This window comes from Macaca mulatta, chromosome 16, assembly GCF_049350105.2.
Source record: "Macaca mulatta isolate MMU2019108-1 chromosome 16, T2T-MMU8v2.0, whole genome shotgun sequence".
Taxonomy (NCBI): domain Eukaryota; kingdom Metazoa; phylum Chordata; class Mammalia; order Primates; family Cercopithecidae; genus Macaca; species Macaca mulatta.
In genome coordinates this window covers 43,681,345-43,699,452 of record NC_133421.1, presented here as the reverse complement: position 1 = coordinate 43,699,452, position 18,108 = coordinate 43,681,345, and the positions used below count along the sequence as shown (strand labels likewise).

The 18,108-nt window shown below is 46.6% G+C and overlaps 1 protein-coding gene across 1 annotated transcript in view; it reads left to right on the top strand.

Moving 5' to 3' along the window:
- Positions 1-12,573: 12,573 nt before the first annotated feature.
- ASIC2 (acid sensing ion channel subunit 2) overlaps positions 12,574-18,108 on the top strand; it is a 1,127,000-nt gene continuing 1,121,465 nt past the window's right edge. The window contains 1 exon segment of the mRNA NM_001271252.1: positions 12,574-13,292. Coding sequence (NP_001258181.1) covers positions 12,738-13,292 — 555 coding nt within the window. The 5' untranslated portion in view covers positions 12,574-12,737.

Below are 18,108 nucleotides of genomic sequence, written 5' to 3'. Positions count from 1 at the left end.
TGAAGTTTTGTTTCTTTGAGGACATTTTTTTTTCTTTCCATAGTTTTGAGCATCTCTGGTGTTTTGAGATTTCTGCCAGTCTTTGAGGATGCAATGCTCAATTAGACTTGTTCTCTTTCCTCAAAGAGCTTATATAATAGTTAGTGAGCTAATTCTCCTGTTTTGAGAGACAGGGGAAAATGTTATGTTATAATGAGTCATATCGACTAGGCCTGACTTTGTTACTTTTTAAAAAACATTCTTCCACTCCTGCTTGGATATCTCCGTATACAAGACTCAGAGACACGTATGACACCCCTTAGGAGGGGTTCTGACGTGCAAATTTCTGAGACCCAGAGGCACCCACCTTCCATTTTTCCAATGCCCCAAATTCTATGAAAACCACGAGCACATGCATTCATTCCCATGTTCTTGGGTGCCTCGCCTATCAGACAAGGGTCACAAGATCTGCAGGGCAGTTGAGTTTCAAAATGAAAAGGATGTGAAAACAGCTGAAGCCCCGCGAGCACTTGATAACTGCTTCTTCTCAAGGCAAAATAAGATTCTTCTATGAGGTAACAGGCTCCTTCTGGGCTTAAGTAGGCGTAGGGTTTACAGCGTAGATTCTTGTGCTATGGTTTTCCCAGAAAAGAGGGAAATCTTGAAATCACAGCACTTTTGTAGTAGGGAGGATTTCAAGCAGTGCTTAATAAGGTGTACATGACCACAGCAGAGTTTCCCCACCCATCTCAGGGAAAAGGGCCCTGAAATTAATTGTGAGGATCCTCTCCTGTCCCCAGGGACCTAGATGAACCCTGACTAATGAATATTTAAATCTCACTCGTTGTCTGCTCTCACACTCAAACCCTCATTCATGACTGTATGCTTTCCATTTGGCATGGAACAAAGAGAGATCGCAAGCCCACAGGGTATAGTTCCATGCCGCCTGGGCCTCCTTTAGACATTAGCGTTACAGTAATCATATTGATAATGGCATCTTATCATTGCCAAGCTTTTAATATATATTTATCAGTGCTTTACACATTTTAGCTCATTACATTCTCCCATCAGTCCTGTGAGGTGGGCACTGTTATTGCTCCCATTTTACAGATGAGCAAACTGAAGTTTACACAAGTGCAATAGCATGCTGCAAGTAACATAGCTGGTGTGGGTGGGCCCAGGATTTAAACCCAGTCATCTGGACAGCAGCACCCAAACCCTTACCCACAACACTCAGCGGCCTCACAAGGCATCCGGCTGGTGGTATGACTCAATGAACTTGACTCTTTCTGGAAGTTCATTCCTGCACCAGCAGTGGCACTCTTGAAGCCTTAGTCTCTTTGCCTAAAATAGGCAGAATAAACTCATAGAACTGAATGAGATGTTGACTCTCAATACATGCTGATTTCCTTCTCTCCATGGAAATCCATCTGCATAGAAAACTGAGTGGGACATTTTAATGTCAGCGAGTTTATGGGTCACACAGCCCACAAATGCATGCCTGGTTATCCTATATACGGGTAAGAATCGGGTTTACCCACCAAAGCATTTGAGCACTGACATTGTTTTAATCAATGAATTCAAACTCTATCGGATTATAACTCTTCTCAATGTATTGTGGCTACATGTATTGTGGCTTTAAGTGGAGCCCATGAATGTTTTGGTTTCAGGTGGCAGCCTCTGAATGTTTTCCCAGCAAAGTTAATTAAATGTACCCGACGCTCTCCATGCGCCTTCCCTGTCTCTCACACAGTCAGGCTTGCAATTTCATGTGCTCTCCCTTGATCTATTTTTATACCATCACGTAATAATTTATCTGCTAAATATATCCATCATGCTGGATTTGCATTTATTTTTTTATTAAGTTGCCTGCCAGCCTGCCATAGTTTAATGGGTGTTTACTCAACTCTCTGAGTACTGGAGAGTGTAGAAGTACAAGACGTGGGCCCAAAGCCAGCCTCTGATAGCTGCTCTGCTCTGTGACTTGGGGCAATCCCTTCCTGTCAATCCAGGTCTCAGTGTGCTCCTTTATAAAATGGGAGCAGGAGCTACACTGAAGAGTTGCTGTGTGGTTTATGGAAGGTAAGATAGTAAATGTAGTATAAACAGTGGGGCTTGACATTAGAAATCTTTGCATGGGTTTATTGAGTATTACAGAGTTCTCATCACCATGCATGCAGAGATAGGCAAAGCAGGAAGGACAGTAAGCTTAAGGGCTGTGGAAACAGATTGGCCCTGCTCCCAGCTCCTCCTAGCTCTGTGACCTGGGACATATGGTTTAACCTTGTTGTGCCTCAGTTTACTGTAAAGTAGAAATGATCACTGTACCTATGTCACTGGTCTATATTAGGATTCACTTAGTGGTTCCCAACTGAAGGTGATTTTGTCCCCAGGGGACATTTGACAATGTCTGCAAACATTTTTGGTTGTTGCAATTGGGGAAGGGGGTGGCGCTGCTAGTGTCTAGTGGATAGAGGCCAACGGTTCTGCTAAACATCCTACAGTGCACAGGACAGCTCCCCACAACAAAGAATTATCCAGCCCAAAGTGTCAACAGTGTTAAAGTTGAGAAACTCTCATTAACTAATATAATGCATATACATTCTTGGCATAGTTATTGACATATAGCAAGTGTCTATCTTGAAGAATAAAGTTGACTGTGTCTGGAGAGAGTAATAGAATGCCTTAATGCCAGCTACAGCACTAGGATTGGAAACTGAATGCTAATTCCTCTCTCAGTCCCCTGCACACCCAGCTTCATCACAGCCTATTCCCTTGTGCTGACTTCGTGCATGCCAGTCTGGCTCATCCATCTGCCAGTTCCTTGGATGAAAGGCATTAGCCTGATTCCTCTTTGAATCCCTTCTGATGTTTAGTGCTGTGACTACACACAGAACACACTCCATTATGGTCAGTGAAACCAATAGCTGCCTTAGAGGTGGTTGGCAGTTTGGTTTGAGGAGTGGTAGAGATATATGGATGTAGGAGTCAATTGCTCAGAAAAGCAGGTGGGGCTCTTATAGGAGGCACTGATGAGGGACTGGGATAAAGAAGTGCATCCTCCAAGATCACTTGGCCCAGGCTGGAGGCTGTTCAGGCTCCAAACCATTACAGAGGATGAAGGAGCAAGAGTCCCTTAGTCTCTCCCCTGGAAAGACTGCTGGTACTTCTAAGGGACAGAGCCTGGGTGAATGTTCACAGAACCACCAAGGACTGGACTAGGTCTACAAGGCACTACAGAAGTCATCTGGCTCCTGTGTTTGTCTTAGGAGAAACCAGTGGTCCAGCTAAAAACTGGTAGAAGCTGGACCAGAGCCTATGGGAACACGTCTTAATGAACATAACATCCTCACAAGCTAGCAGAGAGCTTGATATACCAGAAATGCTTAGTAAGGTGTAAATGCCTCTAGAAGAGTTTCCTCTCCCATCTCAGGGTAATCAACTGTAAGGGTCCCTTCCTTGTCCCACGAGACCTAGATGGACCCTGGTCTATGAATATTTAAATCCCACTACTTGTCTGGTAGTTTCACAATCAAACCCTAATTCAAGATCTCAAGTCCACAGGGCATAATAGCTTCATGTCACCTGGGTCTCCTTTAGACAAAAGTAGTGATTATAACCATGGTATTAATAGTGACACAGTTACTGGACTTTATTAGATACTTATCGGTACTTTACACACTTTAGCTCATCACATCCTCCCATCAGTCTTATGGGGTGGGCACTGTTACTGTTCCCATGTTACCGATGAGCAAACTGAAGTTTAGGCAAGTTCAACAGCATGCTTCAAACAACACTGCTGGTGTGGGTGGGCCGAGGCTTTACATCCACAATCACCTGGATGGCAGCACCCAAACCCTTACCCATAACACTTCACGGCCTTACAAGGTACCTGGGCAGCACATGACTCAATGACCCCAAAGCTCATTCTCACACCAGCAGTGACACTGTGGGCAATTTACTTACCCTCTTGAAACCTTAGTCTCTTTGTCTGAAAAACAGGCAGAATAAACTCACAGGACTGAATGAGATGTTGACTCCCAATACATGTTGATTTTCTTTCTTCCATGGAAATCCAATCTGTACAGAGAACTGTGTAGGACATTTCAATGTCATGTCTCCTGATGTCCCCTAATCCAGAGCTCCCCCAGCAGTATGAACAGACACCTTGCCTTGCCCACCCCCACGAGTCTCTGGGGACAATGAAGTTGTGTCCCTTACTTCTTGATATCCTCCCCCATCATGTTAGCAAAGTGCCCAGACCAAAATTAGGCAATAAATCCTTGCTAAATTGCATGCATAATCAGACACAGAAAAAAGGAACACATATACATATGTATATATAGTATTTATACTTGTGTATTACAGAGATAGAGGGAAAAGACACCTCATTCTCACGCCTTCAACCATAAGCTCTAGTTCTCCTCTTTTTTTGCTTTTTAGATGAGACACACAGGGACACTCGGGGACTGAAATGAAGGACTTCCCGGCTAGAGCTGCACAGCCAAGCCCTTCCTTGATGCTTTCTCTGCTCTCTCCAGCTCTCTTGCTTTCTCTTCCCTGGGGCCACGTCTTCTGATCGTGACCAGTCTAGTGGCATTACCATGCTGCTTCATATGTTGTGGCTCAGTGAGTTGTCTGTGGAGAAACTTGACTAATGAATAATGACAGAGTAGAAAGAATGTGAAATGTTGAGTCAGGAAACCAGGATTTGAGTCCCAGTTCCATTTATTATCTCATCAGGGTCCTTCCACTCTCTGAACCTCAGTTTCCTCTGTCATAACATGGAAACAGTGGCCCCTCTTCTGCTTATGGAAATCGAATAGGATCATGACTACTAAAGAGTTCCACATCAAGTGGGACACAGATAAAAGACATTATGAGTGCCTCATCCATGAGGTGAAAAGTCCCATGAGAGTAGAGACTATGCCTTTTACCTTTTGTTTGTTCCTTTGCAGTGCCTACCACTATAGAGGTGGTAAGTACACACCACATCCCCATGTAGTGCCTACATGTTAAAATACGTGTAATGAATTCATTATAGTACGCATAATGATGCATGGAGAAAGATGAACGTGATTACAAACATAGATGCATTTCTCCTTTTCCCCCTCAGTTCTAGTTTTCTCTTTCTTATTCTCATTTCATTACTTTTACTTCATTTTATTTTATGAAAGAGATAGGAAAGAAATAAAGTGAATTAAAATGAATACACAACTACTCGTGTGGGAAATATGGAAGTCCTCAAATGTGCATAGGCACATAAATGAAGTGTGCTGTGATCTGTACACACAAGTATTTTTTTAAAAAGTGGAGAGATGGATAGAGATGGGAGGAGGTGGGGGGTATGGCTAGAAGAGGGTAGGTGGGGTTGTTGAGTAAAGGAAGCTGTGTAATAATCACGATGATCAAGGTATGCTAAAATACCACCACTGCCAACCGCTGGTCACCAAAGATCAGAGGCAGCTGTAACCACACGCGTAGAACACAAGGGGGAGAGGAAGTTCCACCCAGGAACCGGGCAAGGACGAACTTCTCTAGCATTGTTCCTTTCCACCTGTATCAGGTGGTGCTGATACAGTTTTGTTGAAAGTCTGTCTGTTGATGGTGGGCTTCAGGGACTCTCTGTGCATTTCTCTTTATTTGTGAAGCAGTTGGCTCCAGAGATTGAGTGACAGAGAGAAAGCAAACAGAGATGGCTTCTTTCTTCTATTTTTCCTTCCCAGGGGAAAGAGGGGCAGAAGTAGAATAAAAGACGAGAACACATACAGACAAAAATAGAAAATAAAAATTATTTAGAGAAAAACACTTCCAGTAGAGGATGAACAGGAAAGGAGTGGTGTGGGGTGGAGTTTCACACCTTTGAGGAAGGGAAACAACATGAAATAAAATCAGAAATCCAAGTCTCCTGCTCCTGGGTACTTTCCTTCACCCATTGGAGAGATTCGAGCCAGGCCTGCTTTTTTTATTTAGGAGAGGACTTTTGTTTCTTTAAACAAAGGTACCTGGTTAAAGGTTCTTTAGGATCAGATGGCTGCGATCAGGCATGGTCCAGAAGCCCCACTTCAGACCAGTGGGGAGGTGTCAGCCTTTACATGACTAAGGGACTATAGGTAGGTGTGCCTCTTTAAAGCAAACAAAATAAGGGAAAATTAGAAGCTACTGATTTTATACTGAAGGGCAAGGACTCAAATTTCAGACTAATTTTTGACTATTAAAAAATTATTTGAGGATAAGGAACAGGTTGGAATTCCTCTTGTGAATTTTATTTCATATTGCACACCAGCATTTACTAAATACCTACTGTAAGTTATTTCTGTATGACATCATTATCCTGTTAGATTGAAAAGTGGAGAGAAGCCGGTATGGGAAGTGTCAAGGTAAGCAGTTCATTCCAAGTTAGAAGTGAAGACAGAATATTTCTTTATGCCAAGTGCAGTGCCCATGCCTGTGGCCGCTGCTTTGGGAGGCTGAGGCAGGAGGATCCCTTGAGGTCAGGAGTTCGAGACAAACCTGAGCAACATGGGAAGATCCCTCATTTCTACAAAAAAAATTTAAAAAATTAGTTGGATGTAATGGCACCTTGTAGTCTCAGCTACTCAGGAGGCTGAGGCAGGAGGAGAGCTTGAGTCCAGGAATTCGAGGCCACAGTGAACTATGACCATGTCACTGCACTCCAGCCTGAGTGACAGAGTGAGACCCTGTCTCAACAAACAAACAAAAACAATTTTTTGAATAGGGTAGCTAAACAGTATTCAGTTCATACCTAATGTCAACTTTCACCTGCACCTGTGGTTTTGTAGACAATGAAGCTAAGGAGTACTTGGTCAATAGCTCCTGAAGTCACGATTTTTAAAATCAGGCAACCTCAGCCAAGATTCTCTGGGTGCACAGACTCCTCTTGCCCCCTACACTGACTCTGGCTCCAGTGAGGTCTTCCCTGGGTGGCGGGGGTAACAATCGACGGGGTTGAGTGGATTGGCGGGGTTGGTTCCTCACCTGCCTCAGGAACCAGGCTCAGGGCAGGCCCCAGGTTCCCCAGGATTAGAAGGTCCCCCATTCTTTCATCTCAGAGAGGGAACCTCAGCATCAGAGCTGAACGAATTCACTCATGAGTTCATTTGTTCATTAATTTTTATATTTCTGAGCATCTCTCATATGCTTCAATCCTGGGGATATAGCTTCTAACAAGCCAGGCAGGGTCTCTGCCCCTAGGTGGAGACTTACTTTCTGGTGGGACCAACAGATAGTTCACAAGGAGATGAGATGAACTGCAGAAAATGATTAGTACTGGGTAGAAAAGGAAACTTGTAATGGAATAGTGAGCATGGTGGAGGGTGGAGATAGGGAGACCAGCCAAGACCTCTCTGGGGCCATGACACAGAAGAAGCCAGCTGCAAGGAACTCTCCAGGCAGAGGAAAATCCAAGTATGAAACTCCGCAAACAGATCCGGCGTGCCTGATGCATAGGAGAAGCTCCTCATCAGGTCTGGTCCTGGGTGGGTTACCAGAGCTGCCCTCAATAACCCCATCAAGGAAGAGAGCCTTTGTAGGCCCCACCCCAGAGATGCTGAGTCAGCAGGGGTGGGGAAGCAGGAATCTGCAGTTTAACAAGTGTTGGGTGATTAGAATTCACCTAGCCCTGCCATCAAACTGCTGGACCAGATGGTGACATGGGGTTAATGACCAGAATCCCAGATTCAAGCTCATTTTTATCCCATTAACTGGGAGTTTATGATTTGGTCAAGGCTTGTCAAACTGCAGCAGGAGGAGGAGGCCTCAGGAATGATTTAGCACATATGAAAAAACAGCACAGAGATGTTACAAGGTTTCCTAAAGCCACAAAGCAACACGAGTTCACTCTGGGGTTCAGGTCAATCGGCAGTTGGGAGCCCCAGAGGTCCACTCAGTGTGGACTGGTACCGTAGGTTTTGCCTGGAAAGAAAAAAGAAAACCAGCTATAGACAAAATCTGGGTGAACTACCCATTAAATGTCTGGCTTTGCTTCACACGCTTCCCTGGTATACTTGTCATGACAAAGTACTTGCTAAGTGTTCACCAGGTAACTAAATGGGAATAGGTGTTGTATGAGGTGTTTATTTATAAACCAACCAACAGCAAAGAGATGCTTTGGTTTTACAATAGTTGATCTTTAACCCTTCTTTATGGGGATGACAAACCAGAGGGAAAAGTTGTATTTCGAGGTCACGGAGTTTCAAATTATAATGTCATCTGTTTACTAGAACAGAATGTTTTTCCCCCCCTAATTAGGGGGTGGTGGCAGTGGCATGTACCCAGCACATGTTAAGTAGCAAATTAGCATTCGAGCTGAGCTGATTGTAGATCTCAGTTTCCTTAACTCTCCTGCCTGTTATTCTTTGCAGAGGCAGGAGGCTGTACCCTGAGCTTTTGACCCTCCCCAGAAACCAGGCTCAGGACTGGCCTTAGGTTCCCCAGGGTTAGAAGAGGGTCCCCCTCCTTGCATCTCAGAGTAGAAATCTCAGGGTCATAGAAAGTAAATTAATTCCTGACTTCATTTATTTATTCATAAATGAATAAATTTGCCACAGCAGAAATATGGGCATGTGGTCTAGTAGGGGGTTAAATTGCCTGATTTGCAAATGAGTTTGTCTGAAAAGTTCTTTAATGTTTTGTCATACACTTCACCAAAAAGACCATAATTATACACAATTAGGTCAATGCTTAAAAATCTGGGCCAAATTGACCCACTCCAAAACCAATCTCTGTTACCACTAGTGCCAAGCAAATAGGTATTGTAGACCTGATTGAAGAGGGGAATGTTTAACCAACTGAATAACACAAGAGCATTTTTAAGAATCATAGAATATCTGATGCCTTTATGTAAACCGTACTGCTAATTGCAAATGAGTATTGTCAATTAAAGAGGGTTTTTAAGAAGAGATATGTAGAAGCATTTTATTAGCCATCAAATTGAATTGCTACAGATGCTAGAAAATGTTATAGCAGTATTTCTTAAAGAATATTCTATAATTCAGTTCCTGTTCGAGACCGTTGCCATGATAGTTTGTGCCACTGAGGTCTTGTTGAAGCGTATCTATTGAGTGTAGACCACACCCTTCAGACTCAGACGTACCTGGATTTGACATTTAAGCCCTCTGCCTCAGCTGAGCCCTCTCCCTCAGCTGAGGGACCTTGGGCAAGTTAGCTGTTTTCTCTGTACTCAGCTTTCTCATCTGTAAAATGGGCTTGGCAGTACCCTCCTCTCAGAGTTACTGATAACATCCACCAAATGTTAAGCACAGAGCCAAGTGCCCGGCTGTGAAATCCACCATTAGGGCTATTCTCTTCTAGTTCCTGCCTCCCACCCTAAATTGCCTTACCCTCTTGGAAAGCTTTAGTCAAGAGCTGCTTCAGAAGACTTTGAGAAGACCTTAAGGCCATGGACAGGAAGCAGAACAGCATGAGGAGTGTGTTTGACCCTGGTCTCCGGGAAGGGATGGTGACACTAACAGGTAAACACTGCTCTGGGCAAATGATGTCTGCTAGAGATATCAACCGTTCTCCAATCACCTGTAAGAGAGCACCAACATCAAAAAAGAATGTTCTCTTCGTAGTCATCGAGAGAAAGTGTCAATTGCTAAGCGTCTAAATTGTACCAGACACTTTATAATCCAGACCTCATTTCATTTGAACAAAAGTTCTATGAGGCAGGATTCTAAGCTCCATCATTTTGGAGGTGGGGAAACTGAAGTTCAGAGAAGTTTAGTCACTTCCCCCAAGGTCAAAGGCACCATGTTATGTTTATAATCCTTAAAACAAACGAATGTGGAAGGGTAGAGGTAAGCAGTCAGAGTCTAAATGGGAAAGGAGCAATTAGAGCAACCCCAAGACCCATCTCTGCACACACGAGAAAACATGTCTGGGATATGAACTGAGAGAAAATATGATCCTGTGAAAAGAAGAGGCTTCATGGAGAAAACAGATCTAGGCTGGTGGGGAGGAGGGTGGAATGCAGCCTGGGAGACGGCTGGAGGTGGAAGGAACATGAAGGGATATGGAGCAACAGGATTTCCAGCTGGGTAGCGCTAATACCAGGAGCCCATGAGCCATGTTGCTTCTCTTGCTGTCCACGCCGTGGAGCAGGGACTTGTGTGCATACCTATCTCTCTGCCTCCTCCCCCGCTGATCCTTGAGTTATCAAAGGAAGGACATGTATTTAATTTTGTTTCCCCAAAACCATACAGTGCCTGGTACAGAGTTAGAGGCCAACATACCTATTAAACAGGTGGATGAGCTGAAGATTAGCAGATTAATCCAGGAAGTCTTCCTGTAGGAGAGGGCCTGGAGCTGGAAAAAAAAAAGAAAGAAAGAAAGAAAAAAAGACAACAGAGGTGTGGTGTGGTAGAAAAAAAAGGCATAGAGCTGTTTTATATAAGTGAGGAACTGACATGTGTGTATGTGTGTGTGTGTGTGTGTGTATGTGTGTAATCAGGGATAAGGCATAGAAAGGATTGCTCCCTTCCTAAATTTGGGAAGAAGTGTTCCGGATCTGCTTTAACAACTTGCATTTTGGAGACAAATATGCCTGAGTTCAAGTCCCACCTCTGACACCACAAACTGTAACTTGGACATAGCACTTAACTTTTGTGAGCCCCAGCTTCCTCACCTGTACAATAGGAATAATAACCTGTCAAGATAGTTAAGAGGGATAAGTAAGATGATATGACACCCTCACACAGGTCCTGACACATGGTAGACCTTTGTGAATTTTGATCCTCCTGCTTTAAAAACCTGTGTCCTATCCTAGAAGTCCAGGACCTCTTGGTTAACAAATATGTGAAGTTTATCAGCCTTGGCCATTTGTGCTTGCTTGTGATGCTTCTGTTCTCTGAGCTCCCAGGATCAATAAACCACTGATTAATGCCTCAGAGTGCACCTGGACGTTATTGTCAGTGGACCTAGTTTAGCAGGGGTCCAGATGGGATGAAAACATATTTCAGAGTAGAGTTAAACCTAGAGGGACATGCCCTCAGCTGCCTTCTCCACCATCGTCCAAGGAGTATGATTTAAGCCTGGAAAGCCCTGAAGATGAGAACTTGGCTCATCAAGGTGACTCCATGTGGCTCTGCCCCAGCTTGGCAGTGTGGCTTGGGATGGCCACTCAGACTTTCTGTTCTCTTCCTCCTGATGGGGATTTAGCACCATTGATTCGGTAGGTTCTAGTCATTTGAGCTCTGGCATGGGACAAAAGGGCAAGCCACACACACTTGCTAGCAGGAGCTGACTGCCAGTGGAGTTTCAGGAAAAAGGAGGTAGGCAGCGGAAAGACTAATTCTTTGCTCCCACCTATAGTTCCAGCTGTGCTTCCATCTGACAAATCAGGATCAGAATACACACACACACACACACACACACACACACACACACACACACACACACTGCCCTAATGGAATGGTTTGCAGCCAGTCCTACCTGGAGTCCCAGTTGTCTTTCTCTTTCAAATACAGACTATCCCGACAGCTATGTGGGGGCGGGGGAGGGGACTACTTGTTGCTCTTTCTCTGAGGCTCCAGGGGCAACCTGGCTTTTCTGTCTCAGGAGGGGCTCCTGGCTGCTCCCCTAGAATGCCCCCTCGCTGTCTGCATCAGAGGCAATGTGGGTTTGGATCGCCCCCTTCCTTCTGCATTTTTAGCATTCTCCGCTCTGGAGATCCCAGGCTGGGTCTAACCTGGGATCCCTGACATTGATGCAAAGGAATGCCGCCTCCAACCTCACACCTGGCTCCTGGGAGTTTAGCACTGTCTTCCTGCCACCCGGGGGGCGGGGTGTCATGTCAACCCTCGAAGAAGCCCCCACTAGCTCCCCTCAAAAAGGGCTAAAAAGAAAACTTGGAGAAAGTCCCCAGCCCCCACCAGACCTTCTCCCCCGCCCTGCCCCTCCCCCAAAGGCAGCCTAGCAGGGACAGGAAGCTGGGGCGGGAGAAGCAGGCAGGTTCTGTGACCTGGGGGTTGTCCCTTTTCTCCGGGAAGGCGGGGGGAGAATGGATCAAGGTCTGCGCCCCCCTCTTCCGTCCCCAGTCTCCGGATACCCGTCCTCGTCTCTCCGTGCCGCGCGCTGCCTCCTCTCCCCTGTGCTAGCAGCGGCCGCTGGCATTTGGAATTCTGCCCACAAAAGGGGGCCTGGAGGAGGAGGAGAGGAGGGATGGAGGCCGGCGGCGAGAAACGGCATCCGGAGTCCAAAACATCATGGGAACAAGAATCGAGCGGCGGAGCTCTGAAGGCTGTGCCGCTGCGCCCGACCGCAGTGCATCAGCGTGGCCGCCCTGACATCCCCCAGGATGGTTAACATGGGGCATTATGCGCTGGTTAACAGGCTCCGAGCTGCTCAGCGACTTGTTTTAAGCATTTTCTCCCTCGCTCTCGCTTTTAATCTTGTCTCTAGTGGCGTGTGTAGGGGGGAGGACTTTATTTCCATTGGCTAAGCTCTCCCTTCCCACCCACATCTCTTCCACATCACCTTGGTGTCTCCCTAAATAAAACCAGCCCTCCTTATCGCCTGGAAAAAATCAGGAGCTAGAGTTTGAATGGGTTTTATATAAACACTCACCCCTGTCAGCGTGCGGCTGGGCTCTCAGGATAAACTCACAGCGTCTGGCCCGATGCTTGCCTTGCGTTCTCTCCCCTGAACGTCAAGGTTTAAGCAGAGCCCGAGGACTGGGAACTCTTCTCTGAAATTCGACCAACCTGAAGCCAGTTGCGGAACTGCACAGGGTCCCGATGGACCTCAAGGAGAGCCCCAGCGAGGGCAGCCTGCAACCTTCTAGCATCCAGATCTTCGCCAACACCTCCACCCTCCATGGCATCCGCCACATCTTCGTGTATGGGCCGCTGACCATCCGGCGTGTGCTTTGGGCAGTGGCCTTCGTGGGCTCCCTGGGCCTGCTGCTGGTGGAGAGCTCTGAGAGGGTGTCCTACTACTTCTCCTACCAGCACGTCACCAAGGTGGATGAAGTGGTGGCTCAAAGCCTGGTCTTCCCAGCTGTGACCCTCTGCAACCTCAATGGCTTCCGGTTCTCCAGGCTCACCACCAACGACCTGTACCATGCGGGGGAGCTGCTGGCCCTGCTGGATGTCAACTTGCAGATCCCGGACCCCCATCTGGCTGACCCCTCTGTGCTGGAAGCCCTGCGGCAGAAGGCCAACTTCAAGCACTACAAACCCAAGCAGTTCAGCATGCTGGAGTTCCTGCACCGTGTGGGCCATGACCTGAAGGATATGATGCTCTACTGCAAGTTCAAAGGGCAGGAGTGCGGCCACCAAGACTTCACCACAGTGAGTACTTGGTTTTCAGCTCACTCTGGTCCTCTGGAGAAGTGGTGCGCTGGTGGTCTCCTGCTTGGTTTGGGGTCTCCTTGTGCTTTGGGACAGGAGAGAGAGCAGTGCCTCACCCGAAGGCCACGAGGGTAGTTGGTCAGAGTTGTGGGAGCCAGTTGCAGGGAAGACTACCGACCAGGATAGAGCACTGCTGTCAGTTCAAATATGGAGGGTGAGTGGAGGGCTTGCGGTGGGGGATCACTTCCCCAGACGTGCTGAGTTGGCTTCCTCCCAGTCAGAGGGTGGAGGCCTGGGCTGTCCGTTGTCCGGTGCGCTTGGGGTCCGAGCTGTGTGATTGGAACAGCTTGTCATTGACGAGGTGGCATTCTGTGTGTGTGTGTGTGTGTGTGTGTGTGTGTGTGTGTGTGTGTGTCTGCTCGGAAGTGGCATCAGGCACTGCATCCTGTGGGCTGGGCTGGAGCTAAAGCCGTCAGAGAAGGGGGTGTGGGGCCCAGGCAGTCTGCCTGGCTCCAGTGGCTTTGGGAGCTTGCTAGAGCAGGTGATGCTGCAGAGGTGTGGAAGTCTCCTTGTTTCCTTTCCTTGTGTGAATTCTGAGCTCCATGTGGGGAGAGGAGAGGCCGGGGACCCCAGGGCTCCATCTGATCTGTTGGCAGGTTGAAGCAAAGAGATGTTCAGAGTGCTTGGGCAGAGAGGAGGGTCTAGGCGGAGGCACGTGTGCAAGGCGGTCAGGGAGATGCCTGTGAGGGTGAACCGGTCCCGGCTGCCTTGTCTGGGAGCTTTGGCTTGAAACTCAAAGGCTCGGTTTTCTCTATGTATAATCGCTTAACGAGGTGGATGCAGGAGGAGGGGTGCAGGGAGGGGGCGAACAGCTGTGGGAATGGAAAGCCTGGAGGAGGAGTGTGGAGCTGAGTAAAGAGGAAAAGCGGAGGGGGATGTGGCTTACGTTCAGGATGGGGCTTACTGGAGGGGCAGAGAGGAAAGGATGAGAGGAGAGCTATTGCTACCAGGGTTCTCTCCTCAGTTAGTGGGCTGCTAGGCATAACTTGGCATAACAGGTCAGACAGCAGCTGCTGACTACTCTTTGCTGCCAGGCAAGTCTGGGCATCAAGGGCCCTGGGACCCTTCTGAAGTCCAGCGTGGCTGCTTCCCCCATAGCAGCCTTAGTGAGGATTGAGAGCTTTTGAGTCTCAGAACATTGAACCAAAATGCAACTGCAAGTTGGGAACAGCAGGTGTAGCAGCTGGAAAGGGCTGACCTGTGACACCAGCACTTGTCTAGGGTCCTCTGCCTAATGAAGACATTTCTTACCTTTCCTGTGCTGCATCCATTCCCCACCCCCTCTTGAATTCACCAGCCTCTTGCTCTGAGGTTCTTTTAATGTCATAACCAGTCTCTGCCTGCAGCCTCTGTGACTGCTGTTGGCTATCTCTGATTCTAAAAAAGCCCAGCGCGCCGGGGGCATTGCCTCTCACAGTCTGTGTGCTAGAACTCTGTTTCTTGGAGGAGCTGTTTTGTATTATCCCTTTTAAGCCTTGTGAGGAAGAGCACAGCAAAATTGGCAGTGGTGTATGCTAAAGAGGAAGCCAGTCTGAGCTGGGGGAAGGGACCAGTAATATTGGAAGCCCTTCTAAATGGAGCCAACAGGATCCTAAAACATGTCATGCACAAATGATGTCTTAGGTGGCTTGAGGAGAGATAGAGAAAATGCCTTATTCTTGGAGGCTGAAGCCATCACTACATTCCACCCCGTTCTTTCTAGCGCCTGGCAACGCTCAGCTTCACCACTGCACCGTGCAGCTTGGAAATGCACTCAGCTGTTCCTCTGTCTGCCTGAACACACATGGAACACACAGACGACACAGAGGGTGACACAGAGAGAAACTGTAATAAGTAGCAGACTCTGGGTTGAGTTCTCTAGCTTCCTCCTGATTGCATGTCCAACTGGTGGCTTCTTCTGAATCCATGTCTAAGTTCCATTTAGAAGTAAATGTTTTATGACCCCAGGCTACTGTTTTATACTTGGACCATCATTTGACTTGCTGGGGTCCCAAGAGGCCTTTAAGATCAGACCTTAAAGTTTGCCTGAGCTTTTGACCTCTTTGTAATGTTTCCCAAATAGTGAAATTGCCTGTGGATAAGGTTTACTGCTCTGTCAGTGGCATGTCATTAACTGCTGTCCTCACCAAGTTCAAGACTAATCTATCTGAGTGTCCATTCCTTGGGCTGACCCTCTATGTGTGACTTTCCCCATCATTGAAAAGGGAGTGAGCCTGAGTGCTGCTGTTCAGGTTGTTCAGGGAGTGTCAGAAAAAACATCTACTCCAAGACAGCCCAAGGAGGCTCCAGCAGGAAGGCTGGTCTCTGCCCCCAGCCTGGGCACAGTGGGCAGCAATGCTGAGCCTTTACTAGAGGGAACAAGATGCTGAGTTTGCTCAAGACCTTGCAGTGAGGAGTACTCCTCCTGACTCATCCTTGTCTCTCTGTCTTTTTTTTTTTTGGCCTGGGATATAAGTATCCCTCTTACTGGGCTGCCATACCAGAAGAGAGCAGAGAGCCTGGACAGGTGGCTGCTGGAGAAGCCACTTGACCGGCCTTCTCTTATTCCTTGTCTCTACTGCACATCCCTCTCCAGTTCGCTTATTTATGAGGCTCTATCTGGGGTTGTACCATGCTAGGTGACTTCTTCCTCTAAGTGTGGTGGCTGACTTATTAGAGAAGTTAAGTATGGGGGAAGGGATGTCACAAGTGGATGGCTTTTCTCTGTATTTCTTTTTCTATGAAGCATACCTAGTGGCATCTCCAGTGCTAATGCTGTAGCATAAGCTTTCTTATTCCAAGTTCTTAGCTGATGTGCAATGAAGTGCGTAATACCCTTTAATTAGTGAATGAGCCATGATTCTAGCAGAGTGAGAGAAGGCTGTTTGCGGAGGGTAAAAGTCCCAGGGAAGCCAGGTGTGGGATGCTGACTACAATGTAAACAGGTGTGCTTCATGCTCATGCAAGTACACTGTTAGCCCTCACTTAGGACAATCTGATTTCAGATAAGCGTATGTTTTTTCCTTCCTGGAAAAGCAGAAGAAGGCTTTAATTTCAGATTGTCTACTTAGGAAGGTTGCCTCATTGACCTAGTGTGGAAGGAAGGAGGAGGGATTGTGTCTCTGGCTGTGATGTTGGATAATGTGAGTTCAAGATTAAGAGTAGAAAGACATAGGTTTGAAGCCCAGCTACAACATTGTCTTTCTTATTTGCTGGTTGTATCTTGCATTCTCTCTAGGCCTCAACTTGGTCATCTAACATGTGATAGTAAAACGTGATTTACTAACCCACAGGGATGTTGGGAGGCAATATATATGTCCATTGTGCCAGCTACAAAGATGGAAGGTGGGGTTGGTTTCCATATTAGTAGTCGGGCTATTGTTGTTCAGCCTAACTGCCCTGTTTGCAGGAGTCAGACCTGATGAGTAATGCTATAAAAGATGAAACCAGGGAGGGAGAGGAGGCTACTGCTTTCTCTGTTTGGAGCAGTGGGTTCAAGTGCAACCTGACTGAGATGGTTTCTTAGAATGGAGGTCACAGTTGGGTTCCATAGTTAACTCTTGCTGACAGGTGGTGGCCCCACAGCTTGTGACCAGGACATGACTGCTTTATGTTTTTTTTCTGCTCATCATGTTAGGGTTCATCTGACTCCAAGTACAGAAATACAAATGACACTTCAGTTTCACACTTAACCGACTTTCATAGTTGTATGTGTTTGTATTTTAAATTTGAGAATTCTTAGGAAATATATTTATTTCTTTCCTTAACGAAAGAAAGGTCTCTCCACTATGAGATCTTGTTAGAGGCACTGTATAGATCTCGTTAACTGACATCACCTAATATTATAGAGATGATGGAGGTGAAAGTTTAGAAGATCACATCTTTGGAATTCTCACACAAGGCCAATGGGTCTATAGTTCATATATCTTTTTAAAAAAATATTATTATGATACTATGAACATGTAGGTGAAGAATATGACTTTTAGGGAGAAATCTGAGCTGGAATTCCAACTCTGCCACCAATTTGCTGTATGTTTTTGGACAAGTTTCTTAACCTCAATTGTCTCATTTGTAAATTAGGAACAATAATATCGACCACTCGGAGCTATTGTGCTGACTCAGTGACATAAAGTATATGAAGGCCTACTATGTGGCAGGTGCCTAGAGCAGGATAGGCCTCTTGCTTTGCTTAGTGTCCCACAGGAGCTCACATACCTCTCAGTCTAGTGGTTTGCTCACTATTCCATACTATAACTTCACCAACTACTTTGGAGCACAGGCAACTGCTGTGTTGGTATTCTCAATTCTCATTATATGTTAAGCTTTCACTTTTCTCTGTGCTCTTCATATTAATTCTGCTGCTTAAACATCCTCTCCTTACCCACCATCTTGGCTTCCACATTGAATCTCATGCTCCCAAACTCAACTCTAGAAAGCTCGCTTGTCCTGGGCCATCCCCCACCCCCACGGGAATGGGTGACCTATGCACCCTGTGCACAGCTTTTACGGCAGTGTGTCATAGTGCTTCATGCATGGTTATTCCTTTGTCAATCAAATAGAGCACCTATTGTGCAGTGTGATAAAAATAGACTACAGTCTTGCCATTGTAGAACTCCCAGCCCATTTCCCACCCCCTCCCGATGAGGTGATAGCTCACTGCAAGAATGTAGTCTTGTTAAACCCAGACTCTGCATACATCATGCTAAATATGGGGGCTGCCCACAGGAAATACCATGACCCAGGCATGGTTTGCTAATTGAATAGTTACTTGCTGTTC